The sequence below is a fragment of the Cryptosporidium muris genome, genomic scaffold (genome assembly GCF_000006515.1).
Source record: "Cryptosporidium muris RN66 scf_1106632373441 genomic scaffold, whole genome shotgun sequence".
Taxonomy (NCBI): Eukaryota; Apicomplexa; class Conoidasida; order Eucoccidiorida; family Cryptosporidiidae; genus Cryptosporidium; species Cryptosporidium muris.
In genome coordinates, this window is record NW_002196582.1 from 74,258 (window position 1) to 90,965 (window position 16,708).

At 31.1% G+C, this 16,708-nt stretch overlaps 7 protein-coding genes across 7 annotated transcripts, besides 15 other annotated features; 3 read left to right on the forward strand and 4 right to left on the reverse strand.

Moving 5' to 3' along the window:
- CMU_020040 (PAN domain-containing protein) lies at positions 1-2,367 on the reverse strand (the record flags this gene model as incomplete). Its single annotated transcript, XM_002142574.1, has 3 exons — positions 1-1,975; positions 2,045-2,196; positions 2,277-2,367. Coding segments are annotated over 3 exons (2,218 nt in total), but the record flags the coding sequence as incomplete, so codon positions are not given.
- Positions 6-88: a microsatellite.
- Positions 161-208: a sequence feature (AT_rich).
- Positions 601-682: a microsatellite.
- Positions 1,964-2,021: a sequence feature (AT_rich).
- Positions 2,198-2,267: a sequence feature (AT_rich).
- Positions 2,368-2,569: 202 nt separating the features above from the next.
- Positions 2,570-2,590: a sequence feature (AT_rich).
- Positions 2,591-2,655: 65 nt separating this feature from the next.
- Positions 2,656-2,800: a sequence feature (AT_rich).
- Positions 2,794-3,767, reverse strand: CMU_020050 (uncharacterized protein; the record flags this gene model as incomplete). Its single annotated transcript, XM_002142575.1, has 4 exons — positions 2,794-3,084; positions 3,157-3,225; positions 3,289-3,657; positions 3,714-3,767. The coding sequence occupies 4 exons, from the start codon at positions 3,765-3,767 to the stop codon at positions 2,794-2,796; spliced, it is 783 nt and encodes a 260-aa protein (XP_002142611.1).
- Positions 2,854-2,882: a sequence feature (AT_rich).
- Positions 3,086-3,121: a sequence feature (AT_rich).
- Positions 3,232-3,283: a sequence feature (AT_rich).
- Positions 3,768-4,005: 238 nt separating the features above from the next.
- Positions 4,006-8,232, reverse strand: CMU_020060 (uncharacterized protein; the record flags this gene model as incomplete). Its single annotated transcript, XM_002142576.1, has 1 exon — positions 4,006-8,232. One exon carries the CDS (start codon positions 8,230-8,232, stop codon positions 4,006-4,008), a length of 4,227 nt encoding a protein of 1,408 aa, XP_002142612.1.
- Positions 4,209-4,237: a microsatellite.
- Positions 4,553-4,596: a microsatellite.
- A 740-nt stretch (positions 8,233-8,972) lies between the features above and the next one.
- Positions 8,973-8,999: a sequence feature (AT_rich).
- Positions 9,000-9,095: 96 nt separating this feature from the next.
- On the forward strand, positions 9,096-9,695 carry CMU_020070 (RNA recognition domain-containing protein; the record flags this gene model as incomplete). Its single annotated transcript, XM_002142577.1, has 1 exon — positions 9,096-9,695. The coding sequence occupies one exon, from the start codon at positions 9,096-9,098 to the stop codon at positions 9,693-9,695; it is 600 nt and encodes a 199-aa protein (XP_002142613.1).
- Positions 9,696-10,170: 475 nt separating this feature from the next.
- Positions 10,171-10,191: a sequence feature (AT_rich).
- Positions 10,192-10,846: 655 nt separating this feature from the next.
- CMU_020080 (AP2 domain-containing protein) lies at positions 10,847-11,935 on the forward strand (the record flags this gene model as incomplete). Its single annotated transcript, XM_002142578.1, has 1 exon — positions 10,847-11,935. The coding sequence occupies one exon, from the start codon at positions 10,847-10,849 to the stop codon at positions 11,933-11,935; it is 1,089 nt and encodes a 362-aa protein (XP_002142614.1).
- Positions 11,936-12,195: 260 nt separating this feature from the next.
- Positions 12,196-12,234: a sequence feature (AT_rich).
- Positions 12,235-12,758: 524 nt separating this feature from the next.
- Positions 12,759-14,303, reverse strand: CMU_020090 (thrombospondin type 1 domain-containing protein; the record flags this gene model as incomplete). The annotated part of the gene is made up of 1 exon (XM_002142579.1): positions 12,759-14,303. The coding sequence occupies one exon, from the start codon at positions 14,301-14,303 to the stop codon at positions 12,759-12,761; it is 1,545 nt and encodes a 514-aa protein (XP_002142615.1).
- A 294-nt stretch (positions 14,304-14,597) lies between these two features.
- On the forward strand, positions 14,598-16,664 carry CMU_020100 (thrombospondin type 1 domain-containing protein; the record flags this gene model as incomplete). Its single annotated transcript, XM_002142580.1, has 1 exon — positions 14,598-16,664. The coding sequence occupies one exon, from the start codon at positions 14,598-14,600 to the stop codon at positions 16,662-16,664; it is 2,067 nt and encodes a 688-aa protein (XP_002142616.1).
- Positions 16,665-16,708: the final 44 nt, after the last annotated feature.

Consider the following 16,708-nt stretch of genomic DNA (forward strand, 5'->3'; position numbering starts at 1 on the left):
AAGGTGTAGTAGTAGTAGTTGTAGTAGTTGTAGTAGTTGTTGAAGGTGTAGTAGTTGTAGTTGTAGTAGTAGTTGTTGTTGAAGTAGTTTTAATTTTTGGAGAGGTTGTAATTGTGTCTTGATTATATGAACCAACATCAGGAATAGGTTTAAAATTAGGTAAATAATTTATATAATTATGATTTTTATTACTTTTATCTAAATTTATGTTTGGATTACTATTTGGTAACATTGTAAAATATGAACTTTGTAGCATACGAGTATTTGAAGATGTAGATAAAATTGACATTTTTGGAACAATACCACCCAATAAAAATGAATTTGCTACTTGAGATAAATTTGTATTGTAATCAGTATTAATATTAGAAGAATGAATGGGAGGTCCAAATTTTTGTGGTCTTGGATAACCACCAATTGTACTTTCACACCTTTGTGTAAGTGAATCATATATCCAATGTGTTGCAATTCCACCATGATCAACTAATACTTGTTGTAGACAAATTTGTGGTGAAGGTGCTGTTGTATTAAGTAATGTTTCACCACTTGTTATAGCAAATCCAAAAAATGGATATTGACATTCAAATAATTCCGAATTCTTTGTATTATTATTATCTATAATATTATTCCAATTTATCATTGTCTGATTAAATTTATTTATATTGTTATTATTATCTTCATTATTTAATAAATCAAATAATTTATTTGGTATTTCATAATTACATTGACAAAATCTTGGTCCAGATACTACACTTGGTGCACTCAAGTATTCAAATGGAAGAGCATTCATATGAAATGAACATTGTCTAGATTCAGTATTATATGACCAAAGCCAACAATGTGGATCTTCTTGACATAATACATTACAATCATCAACACCATATACATTATCTACAATTTGATAAAATGGTTCAACTAATTGAGCTCCAGGAAATGCACAAAAACCATTTGTATATGTTGTATAAATTGGACTATCAGGATCTAATGAAGTTAAATTTACGCTATATATACCACTAAGATACAATTCAGGGGCTCCTTTAATTTTTATAGTGTTTAGATCTATATCATTATCTATATCTTTTGATTCTACCATATTATTCCATACCATGACCGAATCTTGATGTATATTCTGAGCTTTATTATTTACAGATATTGATAATTGTTCAGTAAATGGAAGTAAACTAATATGAATAAATATTGGTTTTCCAGAAATTGATGATGAAATTTCTTGATTCTCATAATCTTCTGGTAAAGCCTCATATTCTAAAATCTGATCTGCATAATTAGGAATTTTAATAGATGTTGAAAATCTCTCAATATCTTTTTTTTGTTTACCATATATAACATATGAGGAAGCTGTTCTAAATGGTAATAATAAATTACTATTTGGTGTAGAAAATTTTTTATTAAATAAGTTACTTGGTATTATTTGAGTTTGTATATTTTTAAATCCACTTGTAAAAAATATCACTTCACGTGATGGACATGGATTTGGGAATTCAAAACTTGAACTTTCTTCATTTAAATCTGTTGAATATTCCCAAATTGATGTAAATTGTCCTATACCATTAATAAATAAATAATTATCTGAAGATTTCTCTTTAAAATATATTCTTGTTTCAATCCATGATTCTGCTGATGGATTACCACATTTTAAACCGGAAGGTAAATTTATAAAATGAATTTCTGATTTATCATTATTTGATACTCCTGGTAATATTATTGATATATACACAGTTTCTGCACTACAATCAACAATTACATATGATAAAGAATCTGAGCATGTAAAACCAAATTTTGACATTTTATAATTTTCAACTTGACCAATAAATTGTATGGTTAAATGTGGATATATAGTTGGCAATATACTTTTTGTTACAGATATTTCACGATAAAATATTCCATTACATTTAGATACTTCAGAATCAAGCATTGAAGGTCCTGATAAAGCTGTGAAGTTTCTATCTTTATAAATATACTGATATTTTAAAAAAAAATGAAGATTATTTTATTTAATAATTTTTCTACAAACATTATTTTAACTTACAGAAATTGTCATATAATCAGGTGGTGGAGGATTTCTTCTTGTTGGATTTGTTGTTTTTTCTTTAATACTATTTTTTAACCCAAGAAATTTTCTTAGACAATCTTCTATAGCTTTATCTTCATCTAAAAATAATATTCTAGTAGATTTACTCCCTAAATAATCTTTAAAAGTTAATATTAAATTAAATTTTTTATAATACTTTAATATAATTTAGTTTATAAATGAAACTTACAAGTAGCTATTGAATTCAATAAACTTTGAGATTTGACGAATGATTGTAATATTATATATAACAAAAAAAGTGATATGATTGATATTTTCATTTTTTTTAATATCCAGCAATTATTAAGAATTTTGAGTTTTTATTTTTCAGTATTAATATAATGTAAATCTTTAATACTCGACACTCAAGACTTGCATCAAGGGTGCACATTGTGCATCTAGCCCGGTACTCCTCTTAATTACTGAATATAAAGTTACAAGGAATAATTTTAACAGATATACACAAATAAGAATACATCTCAGTAATAATATAATATTTAAATACTTAGATATATGCAGGTATAAATAAAGAATTTTAAGTGGATCACTATAGGATTTAATGTTACATGTATTTTATATTAATATTGGATATTAAGAAAATCTAAATATTTATATATTAATAGAATAAAGATTTTAAGAAATAATAGAGATATCCAAAATATTTAATTTAATAAATATTACAATGGATTAAATAATATTTGTTTATATTAATTAGAATTCTGATCTACTTTTCCAGAATACTCAATATCTACTGCTTTTTTAAGTTGTTTTAATTTAATAAATTTAGAATTAATATCAGTAGTGTTATTTGTTTGGGTTTTATTCATATTTAGGTCTCCTAGATGATTATGTGTGTCTTGATATTGATGAATAATATGATCAGTATGATTCCCTATGGATTGAGTTGTCTCAGTAAGTATATCTGCAATCATTGTTTTAGTGTTTGGTATAGTTAAAGTCGTCTCATATCTCCAAGTACAGAATTCAATTTTCGTAACCTATTTAAAATAACATTACAAATAATATATATTAATACGTTCTTATCTTTTTTTTTAATAAATTTGACTTACTTTGAATGCAACAAGAGATTGTGTTTGTTTAAAGGGTAATTTAACAACAAATTGAGAATTTACAACAATCTAAAGATAATAATTAGAAAATATGATTATAATGTAATATATAATATTTTAATAAAAACTTACAGATAAATAAGTATTAGTATCAAGGCCTATAGCAAAATGTATAATGTCTCCTAGTCCAAATACAAGGTTATCAGGATATAAACCAGTGGAATAAGTTAGAGACCAATGTAAATCTAGGATACTTGCATAATTTGTATTGATATTATAAATAACACCTGTTACATTATCTTGAGTATATCCTTGTATTTGTATAAGTGGATTTAGGTTTTGTTCTCCAACAAAATTGATTGGACAGCTTAGAATGAGGTAACTTCCAGGATTCAAACCTTGGTTTAATTTTACATATGTGGAATCAATGCAAATATGTCCTTCATTTATAATACAATTATAGGTTTGATTTACAGAGTTAAAATCTGTAATATTAGTACACTACAAGTATAATAAACATTAGGATGATTTTATAGATAATATGACTTTCAACACACCTCAGCAGTATAAAATAAAAAGAATAAGGTTACAAGATATATAAAGATAACCATAATAATACAGAATTAGAAGGAATTATATATTAGAGAGTATAAAGTTTAAGAAATAGTGATGAATATCTTCAGCGCTTGATCCCACACAAGATTTAGAGGAGGAAATGCAGCATTATTAAAAAGGATGGATTTAATATTTTGTCTATTTACATGAAAATCTTAGAAAAAAGTAAAAATAGACTAATTTAGATATTGTTTGTTTTCAAATCACTTAATAATAATATGGTTAGGAGTATATCTAATCTGTGGCTTCATCTTCTGATTCCACGCGACGTTTTTTTAATCTATTTAGATTTTCGGAGACAGGTTCTTCCTGGTGAGTATCGTGTTTATGTATAACATCATTATCAGGATATTCTGTAAGTTTCTTCTGTAAGACTTCACTTTGTTCTTGCAATCTTTGAAGTCTTAAAAGTTTTTTTTGTTCCCTTTTATTATGTCTTTTATTTTTGTTTTTATCTTTACTTTTAACTTTTTCATCTTTAGATACTTCTAAGTTCAATTGTTCTTGAATATTATTTTGATCATACTTCTTTTGTTTCCGATTTCTCTTACCACTATGTTTAATAGTATGATCTTCAATTTGACTTTTTTCACTATCTTTATATGATTCAACTTCACTAACATCATCCATACTATAATCATGAATGTCATCGCTATCTTTTCTATCTTTTCTAACTTTTTCAACATTTTCTAATGCCTTATCAGCTAGACTAGCAGCAATACTAGCAGCTTCTTTCTCAAGAGCTTCAGATAAGGCTTTTGTTCTCTCGAATTCAGCTAGTTTTTCTTGTTCCTTTCTTTTATTTTCTTCTTCTTGTTTTTTCTTAAAATCTTCACTTTTAATAATAAGTTCTTCAACATCTCTTTGTTCTTTTTCATAAACCTGTTCAACTATTGGAAGCAATTCCTCAAATCGTGAATATAATTTTCTACTCATAACTAATTCTTGTTTAATTGAATGTTCTATTGAAGGTAATACATCAATTCCTTCAAGTGGAATTGCACCTAATTTGTATTTGATATTCATAGTATTTTCCTGATTTGAAGCTGAAACATTAGAGTTGGAATTAAATTTGTTTGATCCAGGGGTATATTTTTGTAAAGATCCAATACCTAAAACATTATTTTTAACTTGTTCAATAAACTTCATATCTACTATGGGGAATGTTTCTTTTAATATAGACATCCAATGATAAAAGCTACCAACAACTTCACAAAGTATCATCCAGTACTTAACTCTACCAGGATGTTTTGCACGTTCCATATCTCCCATTTCAGAATAAACAAGACGTTCTAAACAGTATGAAAGGCCGATTCTAAAGCGTAAATCACAAGGCCATCTAACAATTGCAAGTTCTAATAGTCTTCTTGCATCATTCCATAAATTTATATCAAAACAGCAACGTATCATTGAAAGATGAAGTTTCTTTTCACAAGGGTCAAATGTTTGAGCTTGTTGAATATATTTAATTGCACTTTTAAAAAGTCTCTGTTGTTCTGGAAAGTGAGGATGAGACCCCAAAATACTCCCTTTAACTTCAATTCCATGATCTTCAACTATTGAATTTAAAGTTAAATGATGTTGCAAAGGTGGGGGATATCTTTGAACGGACACAGTTAACATTGCAGAATATAATATTCCCAAATTAGCTAGAGCAATATATTGCATTAATGGAGCACTTCCTTGCAGAGCATTGGACACATCGATCATATGTCTCCAAGTATTTAAAGCTGGTTCAATAAGTCCACTTTCTGCTACCTGAATTAAGATGTTATTGCTAGCAATAAAATTACAAGTTTCAGATTTTAAAACTTCTCCTAAAATGAGTCTAGATTGAATACATGATGAATTATAAATATTAAAATCTCCTGTATAAGTTGTTAATGCTTGGGTCTTTGCTTTATTGTAAAGTGCATAACCTAACCAAACTTTACCAATATTTGAATATTGACTAAGTTTTGATTTTACAACTTTGCTTAGTGCACTAAAGCTTTTATCCATTTTTGTCTGGCGACTGTAGATATATGCTAGAAATAAATTTGATCCATCTGGATTATATCCAGTACCACTAAGCCATACAAGATTTGAATTTTGCAAATCTGGTTTCTTTACATTTAAACTGAGTTCGCAATATTGAGCAGCAGCTTGAAAATCACATCTTTCTAAAGCTAAGGAAGCTCTTCTAAGCCATGCTGCAGTAAACCAAGGAAATTCATTTGTTAATTTCTTATATTCATCATTTGCATTTCCATAACGTCCACTGTATTCAAAACACAAAGCAATATTAAATCTAATAATTATTGAAATCCACTCTTTAGAATCTGAAGTTTCAGATAATTTCAAAGCCTTCTCTAAATTTCTCATAGAATCCTCTAATAAAAAAGTTAAATTTGGAGTATTGGAATGTTCAATAGCCATACAAGTTGCAGCCTCCAATATACAAATCCCTAAATTATTATAATATGCAGCCAAATTATTAAATATTAGACATTTACACTTTTGATCTGGAAATAAATTTAATACTATAAATGAGTTCTCCTTTAGGGTATTAGAGGTTACATCAGAATCAGTAGATTTATTATGAGTTATGCAAACAGTGCAATTTTCATGATTGTCATATTCTGCAATTTGAGTAATCTTCTTTAAACATGCTATTGAAATTAACAGAATAGGGATTGGATCAACTTCTGTTGAATAATCTGTAAAATCCTTAATAAGCCATTCAATAGATTTAGATTTAAAATCATCCTTCCTTAAAGTCTTTCTACCTCTTAATAAAAGTGCTGTACAAACTTTATGAAGTAATAAATAACTCATAATACCATCTGACTTCCCTATATCTCGTTTATTTCTGTTTGAATTATTTATATGACTATCTATATTATCCTTTGAAACTATATTATCATCTAGTTTATTCTCTCCATTATCCACATTTAAATATTCTTGATTAGGATATTCATTCTTATCTTTTGCAATAAAATCTAAGATATAGAAGAGATATTGTAGGCAAATAATCAGTCTTTCCTCAGCTGTTATTTGAGTTAGAAGAGAAACAGATCTGGGGATAATATTGGAATCTTCAATACTAGTTATTACAAGACAAACCAAAATTACTATAAAGTCATACAAAAAACAAATAGGTACATTACTCTTTTTTAAGGAATCTAAAGATCCTTTGTGTATTTTAAATATATCAAAAGATTTCTGTATATATTGAGATGCAGTATCCCATTGTTGAAGTTCACATGATGTCTGTATAACTCCCAATATACTAGCTAAAATAATGAGAGGATTTGTTTCATATTCACTATCATACAAATTCTCAACAATATAAATATATTGTGAATGAGCAGAACGAATATCACCACTTTGATGACTTCTTTTAGCTATTTGATATTTGGCAAGGACAACACTGGCACTATTTGTGCTTCTTCTAGAAAGTCTAAGTAATAATTTGTCACAATCCACATTATTAGAATTCTTATTAGAATTAGTGCCATGTATATAAAAACTAGAATCACAGTAAAACAAAGAAGCTGCAGGACAATTTGGGTTTAATCTCATTATTAGTTGCATAATATTTGATCGTTCCTTATATTCCAAATTACAATTGAGTAGGCATAATAAAATATCTACAATTTCTTGAATCTCATCAATACATTTACTCGATATAAGTTCATCTGTAAAAATTTCCATATTTAATTCACAATCTGAATTAAATATTGAACATAAGGTAATATTTCGATTACTTTTATATAAGTTAATGTACAAGGCACGACGGCAACAGTCTAGTGACTTCGGTATCTGATTCAATTTTAAATAGCAATATGCTATCCCAATCCTAATATTATTTGGGCATTTCTCACTACCCAGTAATAATAAAACAATTGAAAATAGACGTAAAGAGTGCAGGTACATTTTTTTGTAAAGTAAAACATTAGCCAAACCAACAATGCTTTGAATATCACTGAATTGACCATCTAGAGCTCTTGTGAATTCTACTTCGGCCTTGTCTAAAATCTCATGTTTATATTGCAAATCAGGTTCCTTTAAAATTGCACTTTTAAAAAGGTAAAAGTACCCCCAGTACCTGTGGATCTTACATTTAATAATACTACTATTTGAATATTCATCTACATTAGAAATGACTAAAGAAAACCGTTTAAGTCGTTCCTCACATTGTCTTACAAAGTTTTCAGAAGCTCTATAATTTGTGTCGAAACAATCAATTGCCATGTTTAGCTCCAAAATGCACAGAGTTCCTATTGCTGATATTGCATCATCAATACTCAAGCCCAAATCCTCATTAATTTCCTCCAGTAATCTAAAGTATACAATTGAATCTTGTAAAATAGATAAACATATTGAATACTCATTTATATTATAGTAGTATAGGGCAACGTTTATCCAACTTCTTAGAGATAATCCCTCACTTCTTAGCTTTCCAGTATCGTTCTGCATATACCCTTGAAATCAATCAAAATTAACTATTCACAATTAAGATACACTACCTACCTAATAATATATACGAATACCTACTGTGTGAAGAGTAATTTTTAAGTTTATATTACTTTAGCTTATTTTGAAGAATCCCCGCATTATTTCTATATGCTGATTACATACCACAGATATTTATTATTTCAAAGGGACTTAATATGTCAGGCGGGATATGACCAATAACAAAGTTATAACTGAGACGCCGTAGGTACCGCACTTTTTTAATAACAAGTTTAAGAAAGATGTAGTTCCTTCCTCCCCTTTCTTTTCTGTCCTTTACTTCCGTTTTTCTTCTTTATACTTTTGTGATAGAATGTGATCTTAAATTTAGGGAACTAAATTGCAAGTGAATTAAGGTTACAGACCTTCAATGCCCTAGGAAGGCATATTTGAAGTGCTTATGATAGTTTTTACTTTAGTTTCATCTGAAATATAAGTACTAAATAGCCAATAAGGGGTTGGAATATAGATCCTTTAAAGTTAGCTCTTTAGTTGGGCATAATTTTGAGGAATATATGACTTGAACTTTCTATATTGGGTATTTTTGTGAATAAAGGTGAACCTTTTTTCTCACATCTTACTGTGTTACTACCACACCCACACTCCCGCCGCTCTACCTTATACTACTTAAGCGGGTAACGTGAGGGACCACTCCAAATATATAGAGGGCAATATATTTGGGAATATAATATATAGTGCAATACTATATTATTATATATATTTTTAATATTGTCCCTCCAGTAAAGGAGTCTGGTCATAAAAGACGCAATAAGATAATTATAATACTTTAGTATTTTTTGTTGAAGTTAATTTTTTCATTACTAGTGATGGCCTCAAACAAGACGTGTAGGGTTTATGTTGGTAATCTTCCATGGAAAGCAAAATGGCATGATTTGAAGGATCACATGCGGCAAGCTGGTAGTGTAGTTAGGGCTGATGTTTTTGAGGATGAAGTTGGGAGATCTCGTGGTTGTGGAGTGGTGGAGTACTCCGCCCCTGAGGAGGCTCAAAGGGCTATTGCTGAGTTAAATAATTCCACAATACTAGATCGCCTAATCTTTGTACGTGAGGATCGTGAAGAGGAGACGAATCGCTTTGGCAGGAAGTCTGGTAAATGGGGTCACAATAGAGGGCATAGTTCACGAACTAGGACACATGCTCCACGTCCACCACTTAAGGATGAACATAGAGGTCGACAAGTTTTTGTGACTAATCTAGCATGGAAAACTACTAGAGATGATCTTGCAAAAGTATTTAGTGAAATTGGACCTTTAGATTCTTGTGAAGTATTCTACTTTGATGATGGACGTTCTAGAGGTATTGCCACTGTTGTCTTTAAGGATCTATCTCATGCTCAATTAGCCGTTGAGAAACTGAATGATAGGGAAGTTGATGGCCGTGAAATTTTGGTACGTTTAGATCAATAAGAGCAAATATTTCAAATCTAAGATTCCTATTAGAGAGATCTTTGGATATCGAACTAAGTTTTTGTATTATTGAGGTTTTATAGACAAACAGTCTCTGAATTTATAGATCTCTTTGTACTCCATCTGGGGTTTGGAAAGTGAAGGATCCCCCTTAGGGCTTTATCCTATATATTACATTAATTTCAAGCCTTGATAGGGCATTTAATGAAGTTATAAAACTAATAATAGGAATAATAAATAAAAATGTATTCTGCTACCATTTTGTACTTTTAAGAGAGGAAGACATGATTTTGGTTATTTGGAATTAATTAGCGAATCAACATAAAAGTTTAAAATAATTGATACTAGTGAGACTATTTTCTATTTATATCAAATTTTAGATACTACTATTTTAAATATCTTGGATAATGGACTTATCTAAATTGTCAAATTGTTGGTTCTAATGATTACCTAAATCATTTGATCTTAGCACATGTTATATAATTTAAATAAAAATCAAAAGCTTAATTGAGTGTAGCTAGTGAAATATAAATACTCTAGTAATGTTGAGACTCTCAGCGATAAAACTGAGATATATCTTTATTTGACTCTAATATCTACTGATTTTTGGTTTGAATCTTCACTATTTGTTATTTCTAATTGGTACTATTGGCAGTTATTTCAATTTTTAGATTTTGAGGGAAATCTTGAAATCTACTTCCCCTTCCCCCCTCTCTTCCCCTAATATTGGCATTTTTGACTATAATACATGTTCTAGAGCTTCAAGTTCATGAATTTTGTTTGTATTGTCATATTCTGTAGACTTAGGAGATCTTATGAACTCCATCTATAGATGTCTCACTCCCTTGGCACAAGGTAGCTAGTGTCAATTTTTAGTATAAGATACGATATATTATCAGCTGTAACCTAAGATAATATGTAATACTATGCTTATGTAATTTAATATGTACAATTATGTCTGTTCCTTTGTACTTTAGTGGCTCTATATTGCCATATCTCTGATTGTAAATTCCTTACTTTTTGCATGCACACATGCAAAGGTGCACCCTAGAAAGGGGTGTATACAGGGTGTAACCGATACAAGGAAGCTAGAAATATTAATAAAAAAAATTGAAGAACTTGTGTTTTTTTTTTTGCAGTAGCCATGTAATATGGGCGATAATGTAAAGAGCACGTGCGCCTTAGTTCTACCTGTCAAAAAAGATAGAGAAGATGATGAGACATTCGATTTTTTGGATATTGATGAGGAAGAGTTAGTTCATGATGTCCAGAAGGCCGTTTCACCAACATCTTCAAGGCCTTTAGATACTGCAGATCTACATGGAATTAATAATGTATTGAACACAGTGCCAAATACATTCCCTTACTTTGGGCATCCACTTTTATTACCTCAAAATCAGAATTTAATTAATCTTGTAGCTGTATGTGTAAGTACTCCTCCTCCATATACTACTGGACTACCTCAAAACAATCCTTTTTTTGCTAGTCATGGAGTTAATGAACATGTGAATTTCGTGCCTATTACCCCAACTCCCTTATTCTACTTTGGTCTAACTGAAGATAACTCACAAAATTGTTTCAGAGCGCCAAACTCTGGACATGATTATGACACTTTTGAAGTAGAGCGCACTGGAACTTCTGAAACAGGCTATTCTAGTAATATGTCAGCTTCAGCAGACTCTTTTCAAAACCAAAAAGTATATGGCGGTATAAACTTGCGTAATAAAACATCTCGTGCAATACTTAAAAAGGGTCAAAATGTTACTTGTGAAAAGAAAAATCGATGGCAATTGGCTGATCCACAATTCAAGTCAGGTTATAAAGGAGTAAGTTGGAATAGTCGTATGGAGGCGTGGTTGGCATTTTTTGTAGAAAATGGAGTTCGTAAATCAAAAACATTTAGTAGCCGTAAGTTGGGTTTCAATAGGGCCCGTGAAAAAGCTATAAAGTATTTAGATGCACGCAGGAAAGGGATAATTTTGCCTACTCCTCCTCCTTTAAGCCCTTCAAAGGGTATGAGTGATCGTATTCCAAATCAAAAGAGGCCAGAGGAACTTTTACTAGAGGCAGTTGGAAGAGCTTTTGAAGATGAACATAAGCAGGATAAACAAATCAATGAGGATATTAAGAGTTACTCTGAAGCTGATAGAAATATAAAGATGAATGATTATGATTATACCCCAAAATCATCTACTTCAACCTTTGTAGATTCTGCTCAATCTACTCCAACTACTAGATAATATTATAGTTAAACTGTTGGGACTTCACTCTCGACAAGTACCTGAGAATTACTAAATTATATAGCTTCAATTTTTCTCTTTTATTTTAATTTACAAAGCTATCTCATATTATAATTTTGTCAAGGGACATCAAATTTACTAAATCAATGAAGCTAGTACTTTTTTTGCTGAATTCTTATATTTTTCTTAAATTCTAAAGAAATAATTTAAACATAATTGTAAGAGCAAAATAATATAAAATACACAATTTATATGGTATCTTTAATTTAGTAAATTTAATAAAATTTAAAAAAATAAAAGACATGAATTAATGAAATACCATGAATTTCTGGTTAAAGATACTTAATATCACTTTGTAATATTATATGTGACTAATTATCTAGTTTCTAAGTAGTTCTGATATTTTAATTCGAAATCTTGTACTAATTAGCTTTTTAGCTTCTATATTTTCGTCAAATTGAGTTTCCCTACTTTGTTAAAAATAGAACTTTACTTATTTAATATAAACTAACGGTTATGAGAATGGGATATATTATTTGTAAAAAAAATTTGATAGGATTATATATAGGAATATCTAATTATTGTATTAAGGTAGAATAATAAAGATGGTTAAGTTAATAGCTGAAACATACTAAAGTCTTGTTGACTAAATTTAAGTACAAATACTAATAATAAAATTTCAGGGAAGAGTTAAAATCTATAAACTACTATTAAATTTCAAAAGTTATAACAGTTTAAATTAATAAAATTGAAGGAAATAGTAGGATATCCTATTCCAATATATAGGTAAGTTATCAATACTTCAAACTAGATATCAAATTGTCTAGTTATATAAGTTGTAGAGAATTGAAAGTTCTTCATCTGTATTTATATATTCACTAATTAGGCAGATCCTATTGAATTGAGCATTAATTTGACTTGGGCTAAATTGTGGGAAAACCCTATGGCTATTATATGGATCATAAATTGGTAGCTCCTCACACTCTTGGGTGTTACAAGATGTATACTGGACTGGGGGGCAAGATATTGGAGCATTTGTTCGTGTCCTCTTTTGAATCCCTGATCCACAAGTTTTTGAACAAATACTCCATTCGGACCATTGACTCTCACCACATTGATTTTGAGATTCAGAGTTACAATTATCACTTGATAGTTGGAATATTGATTGACATATTTTTCCTCCAATATTAGGTGGTACTTGAATAGCTCTATTCCTAATTTGTGTTCCTCCAGCATAACTAGTACAAGGAGACCAACTCCCCCATTCCCCAACAATGCAATTCTGGGTATTGCATGTAAATATATTTGAGCTGCACTCTTTAGTCTCAATTGTAGGGCCACATGGTGCCCCACTACCACGCGGTAAAGTCAGTATTTGACGTGTTCTATGGCTATAGCCTCGACCTTGCTCACATAATGCATTGTTGCATCCAGACCATGGTGTCCATTGTCCTAAGACACAATTTATACTACATTCTTCGTAGTTATTCATATTATTAGAATCTGACATAAGGGTATTTGTAGAGCCACTAACCCATCCAAGAGCATGGAAATAGCAACCAACATCACCATATACTAGATAACAGGTAGATGTTCCATTATCATTTGTTTGGGAGCTGAAATATGAACAATCACTTAATTTACAGGAATTTAAACATTCTAACCAACTATAAGCTAATGTAACTACAGTATTTCCAAAGTCTTTATTCTGATCAAAGCTACATCCCCAACCTAAAAGGCCAATATCAAACATGGGACAAGCTGAATTAGGAAAATTAGCATTAATGGCGTTTTGAGCCACTGCTCCTGATTCTACATAAGGTAGAGCACTATTTTCAGAAGATAAGGAATCTGGCGACAAACCACCCCAATTTGAAGGGCTACAATTCACAAGTTCGTATAAATGTGGACATTGTTCTAATGGGTACAAAGGGTGTTGAATTATAGAACGATTTCTATAAGTAATACCACCATAAACATTGGGAATGCAAGTACTGGACCAAGAACTCCATTCCCCCACGGTACATGTAGTAGAACAGGAGCCAGTAGGTGAAACACTATTATCACCTGCAACTACCCCATATGCATCTTCAATGCAGTGGGTATCACCATTTTGGAGGGTGCACATCCCTCCATTACTATCCCATGTCCAGTGTTCACAAGGAATAACTATAGTATATATGCCACTTACACACCTAGCTCTACACTCCTGCCAGCTATTTGCTTTCCACCAAAGTAATCCATTTGCCTTCCAGCAGAAAAGACCTTTAATTATCTTGTTATACCATGGACAGCTAGCTTCTGAGAAGCTATGACAAAATAAGAGAACCCCAAGAAATATTGTTAGGAGCAAACTATGAGCCTTCATAGATATTAGTAATATGTCTCCAGCTAAAATTGAGCTAGTCAAGTTTTTTTGAAGTAAGGTACAACCTAGATTTTAAGTTTCAGAACATGCTTTAATTTATATTTATAGGAGCCCCATAACACAAGGCGCTAATAAGATATTTTGGGGATATCAGACGTCCTGCAACATGGATTTTAAAAGATATTCTTTGTGGATGTGTGACTAGAGTGCAAATTTAACAATTATTAGACTTAAGGTTGATACATCTGTTAGAGATTTGAATTTAGAATTTGGGTTTATTGAAAGGCGTGAGGTATGCGCTTTTTATTTTCATTGGTAGTCTTTAGCTTTGTATCAAGCTTCAGACATGTCTTTAGTTCACTCCCCCCACCATATACTACAAACACTTATAATGTCGAAATTGATGGTAATACTATCATTACTGTATTTGTGCCACAATCAAAATTTTTTAATGTCCCAGGATTGGATGGTCTTAATTGCCCTCAGTATAATATAGATCAACGTGGATCTTGGTGTTCAGGTCTTAATACAGCATATACAGTTAATAAAAGTAGTTGGCAACTTTGTTCTAATCAATGCTATTATAGCCGCTATACTATATTGGGTCTTTGTCAACAATTTACTTATGATTCAAATACTAATCAATGCCTTATAAAAGATGGAGATACATCTTGTGCAGAAAGTAGTCAGGGCTATATTACAGCACATAACCCTGCAATAATAGTGGGGGAATGTAGTACAACTTGCAAAGTTTCTGAGTGGTCTGAGTGGTCTCCTTGTTCTATAAATTGTGTAGGAAATAGGGTGAGGAGTCGCTATGTAACTTCACATCCAATATTTGATTCTGATTATTGCCCACATCTTACAGAATTTGCCAACTGTAATACTAATCAAGAATGCCCCCCAACTTGCCCCCAATATGGAATTGCAATTTTGGGATGGGGCTGCCAAATGGAATCAGAATTTTCTTTTTCACCAAATGTCTTGCGGAGCATGCAACAGAATTGGTTCTCATGTCTTAGACAATGTCAAGGAGATCCTTTATGTGTTGCTTGGGCATTTAATTCTACTTCTCCAATTCCAAATATAGATACTATTGATTTTGGAATTTGTTATGTTCATCGTTATGCTTTTGGGTGTCAAATTCCATCACCTGGTTGGATTTCCGGCTATCCAAATACGGTAGGTAGTGAGTGTCCAAGTAGTCATTGTAAATACAATGATTGGTCACATTGGAGTACTTGTTCCAATCGTTGTAGTAATTCTGAACATCAAACACGATCTAGAAGTATTCAAAGTTCTAATATTTATTTAAATTCTTTAAAATGTGAAGATCAGACGCAATATAGAGTATGCTCAGAAGATCCAAGTAATATAAACTACTGTACTGAATGTTTGACATCTAGTTGGTCAGATTGGTCACCTTGCTCATCTTCTTGTGGAGGTGGGTCCAGAATACGTACAAGAAAAGTTATAAAACTTCCTGCAAATAGTAACATGAGTACTTGTCCCACTTTAAAAAGTGTTGAAGTTTGTAATGAAGAAATTCCCTGTACTATTAAGACAGAATGTAAAGTTGGAGAATGGTCTAGCTGGTCTCCTTGCTCTACATCCTGCAATGGTGGACATTCAACTAGGCATAGAAATGTAACTGGGAATCATTGTCCTGAGGATACACAAACTATCACATGTAATGAAAATGATTGTTCTGGTCAACCAAGTATTAAAGCTTTATGTAATGGTATTATGACTACATGGTCATCTTGGAGCTCTTGTAGTGAGATATGTGGTCCTGGTGAATCCTACAGGACTAGGACCTTTGATAAATCAAAAATTGGTATTTGGAATTACAAGCCTCCAGGGACCCCTAGTGAATGGAAAAAAATCACGATATTATGTAATGGTACTGAAATGTTACAATCACAAAACTGCACAACAGGACAACCTTGTTCAGATAATTGTGAGATCGGAGCCTGGAGTAAATGGACTATATGTAATTGTACAGGAATCCAGTCCAGAGAAAGATCTGTAAATATTACAAATAACCATTCACATATTTGTCCTAATAAAGTAGAAATCCGAAATTGTACTGAACCAATTGATTGCTATAATAAAACAAAGGAATATTCAAAATCTCCCCCATCTCCAGGTAAATTGAATTTGGCAGCAGCTATTGGAACTCCTCTAGCTGTACTAGGTGTTGGTATTGCTTCTCTTATTACATGGTTAGCTACTAGAAATGCAAATTCTGCTGATGATTCTGATGAGGGCTATCAATACCTTGATCATAATCCTAGTTCAGAGCAATCAGAAGAATTTGTACAGGAACTTGGCCCAGAGAGTAGTGCCTGGGCAGAATAGATTAGTTGCACAAATTAACAGTTACACGTTATATTAACTTTATT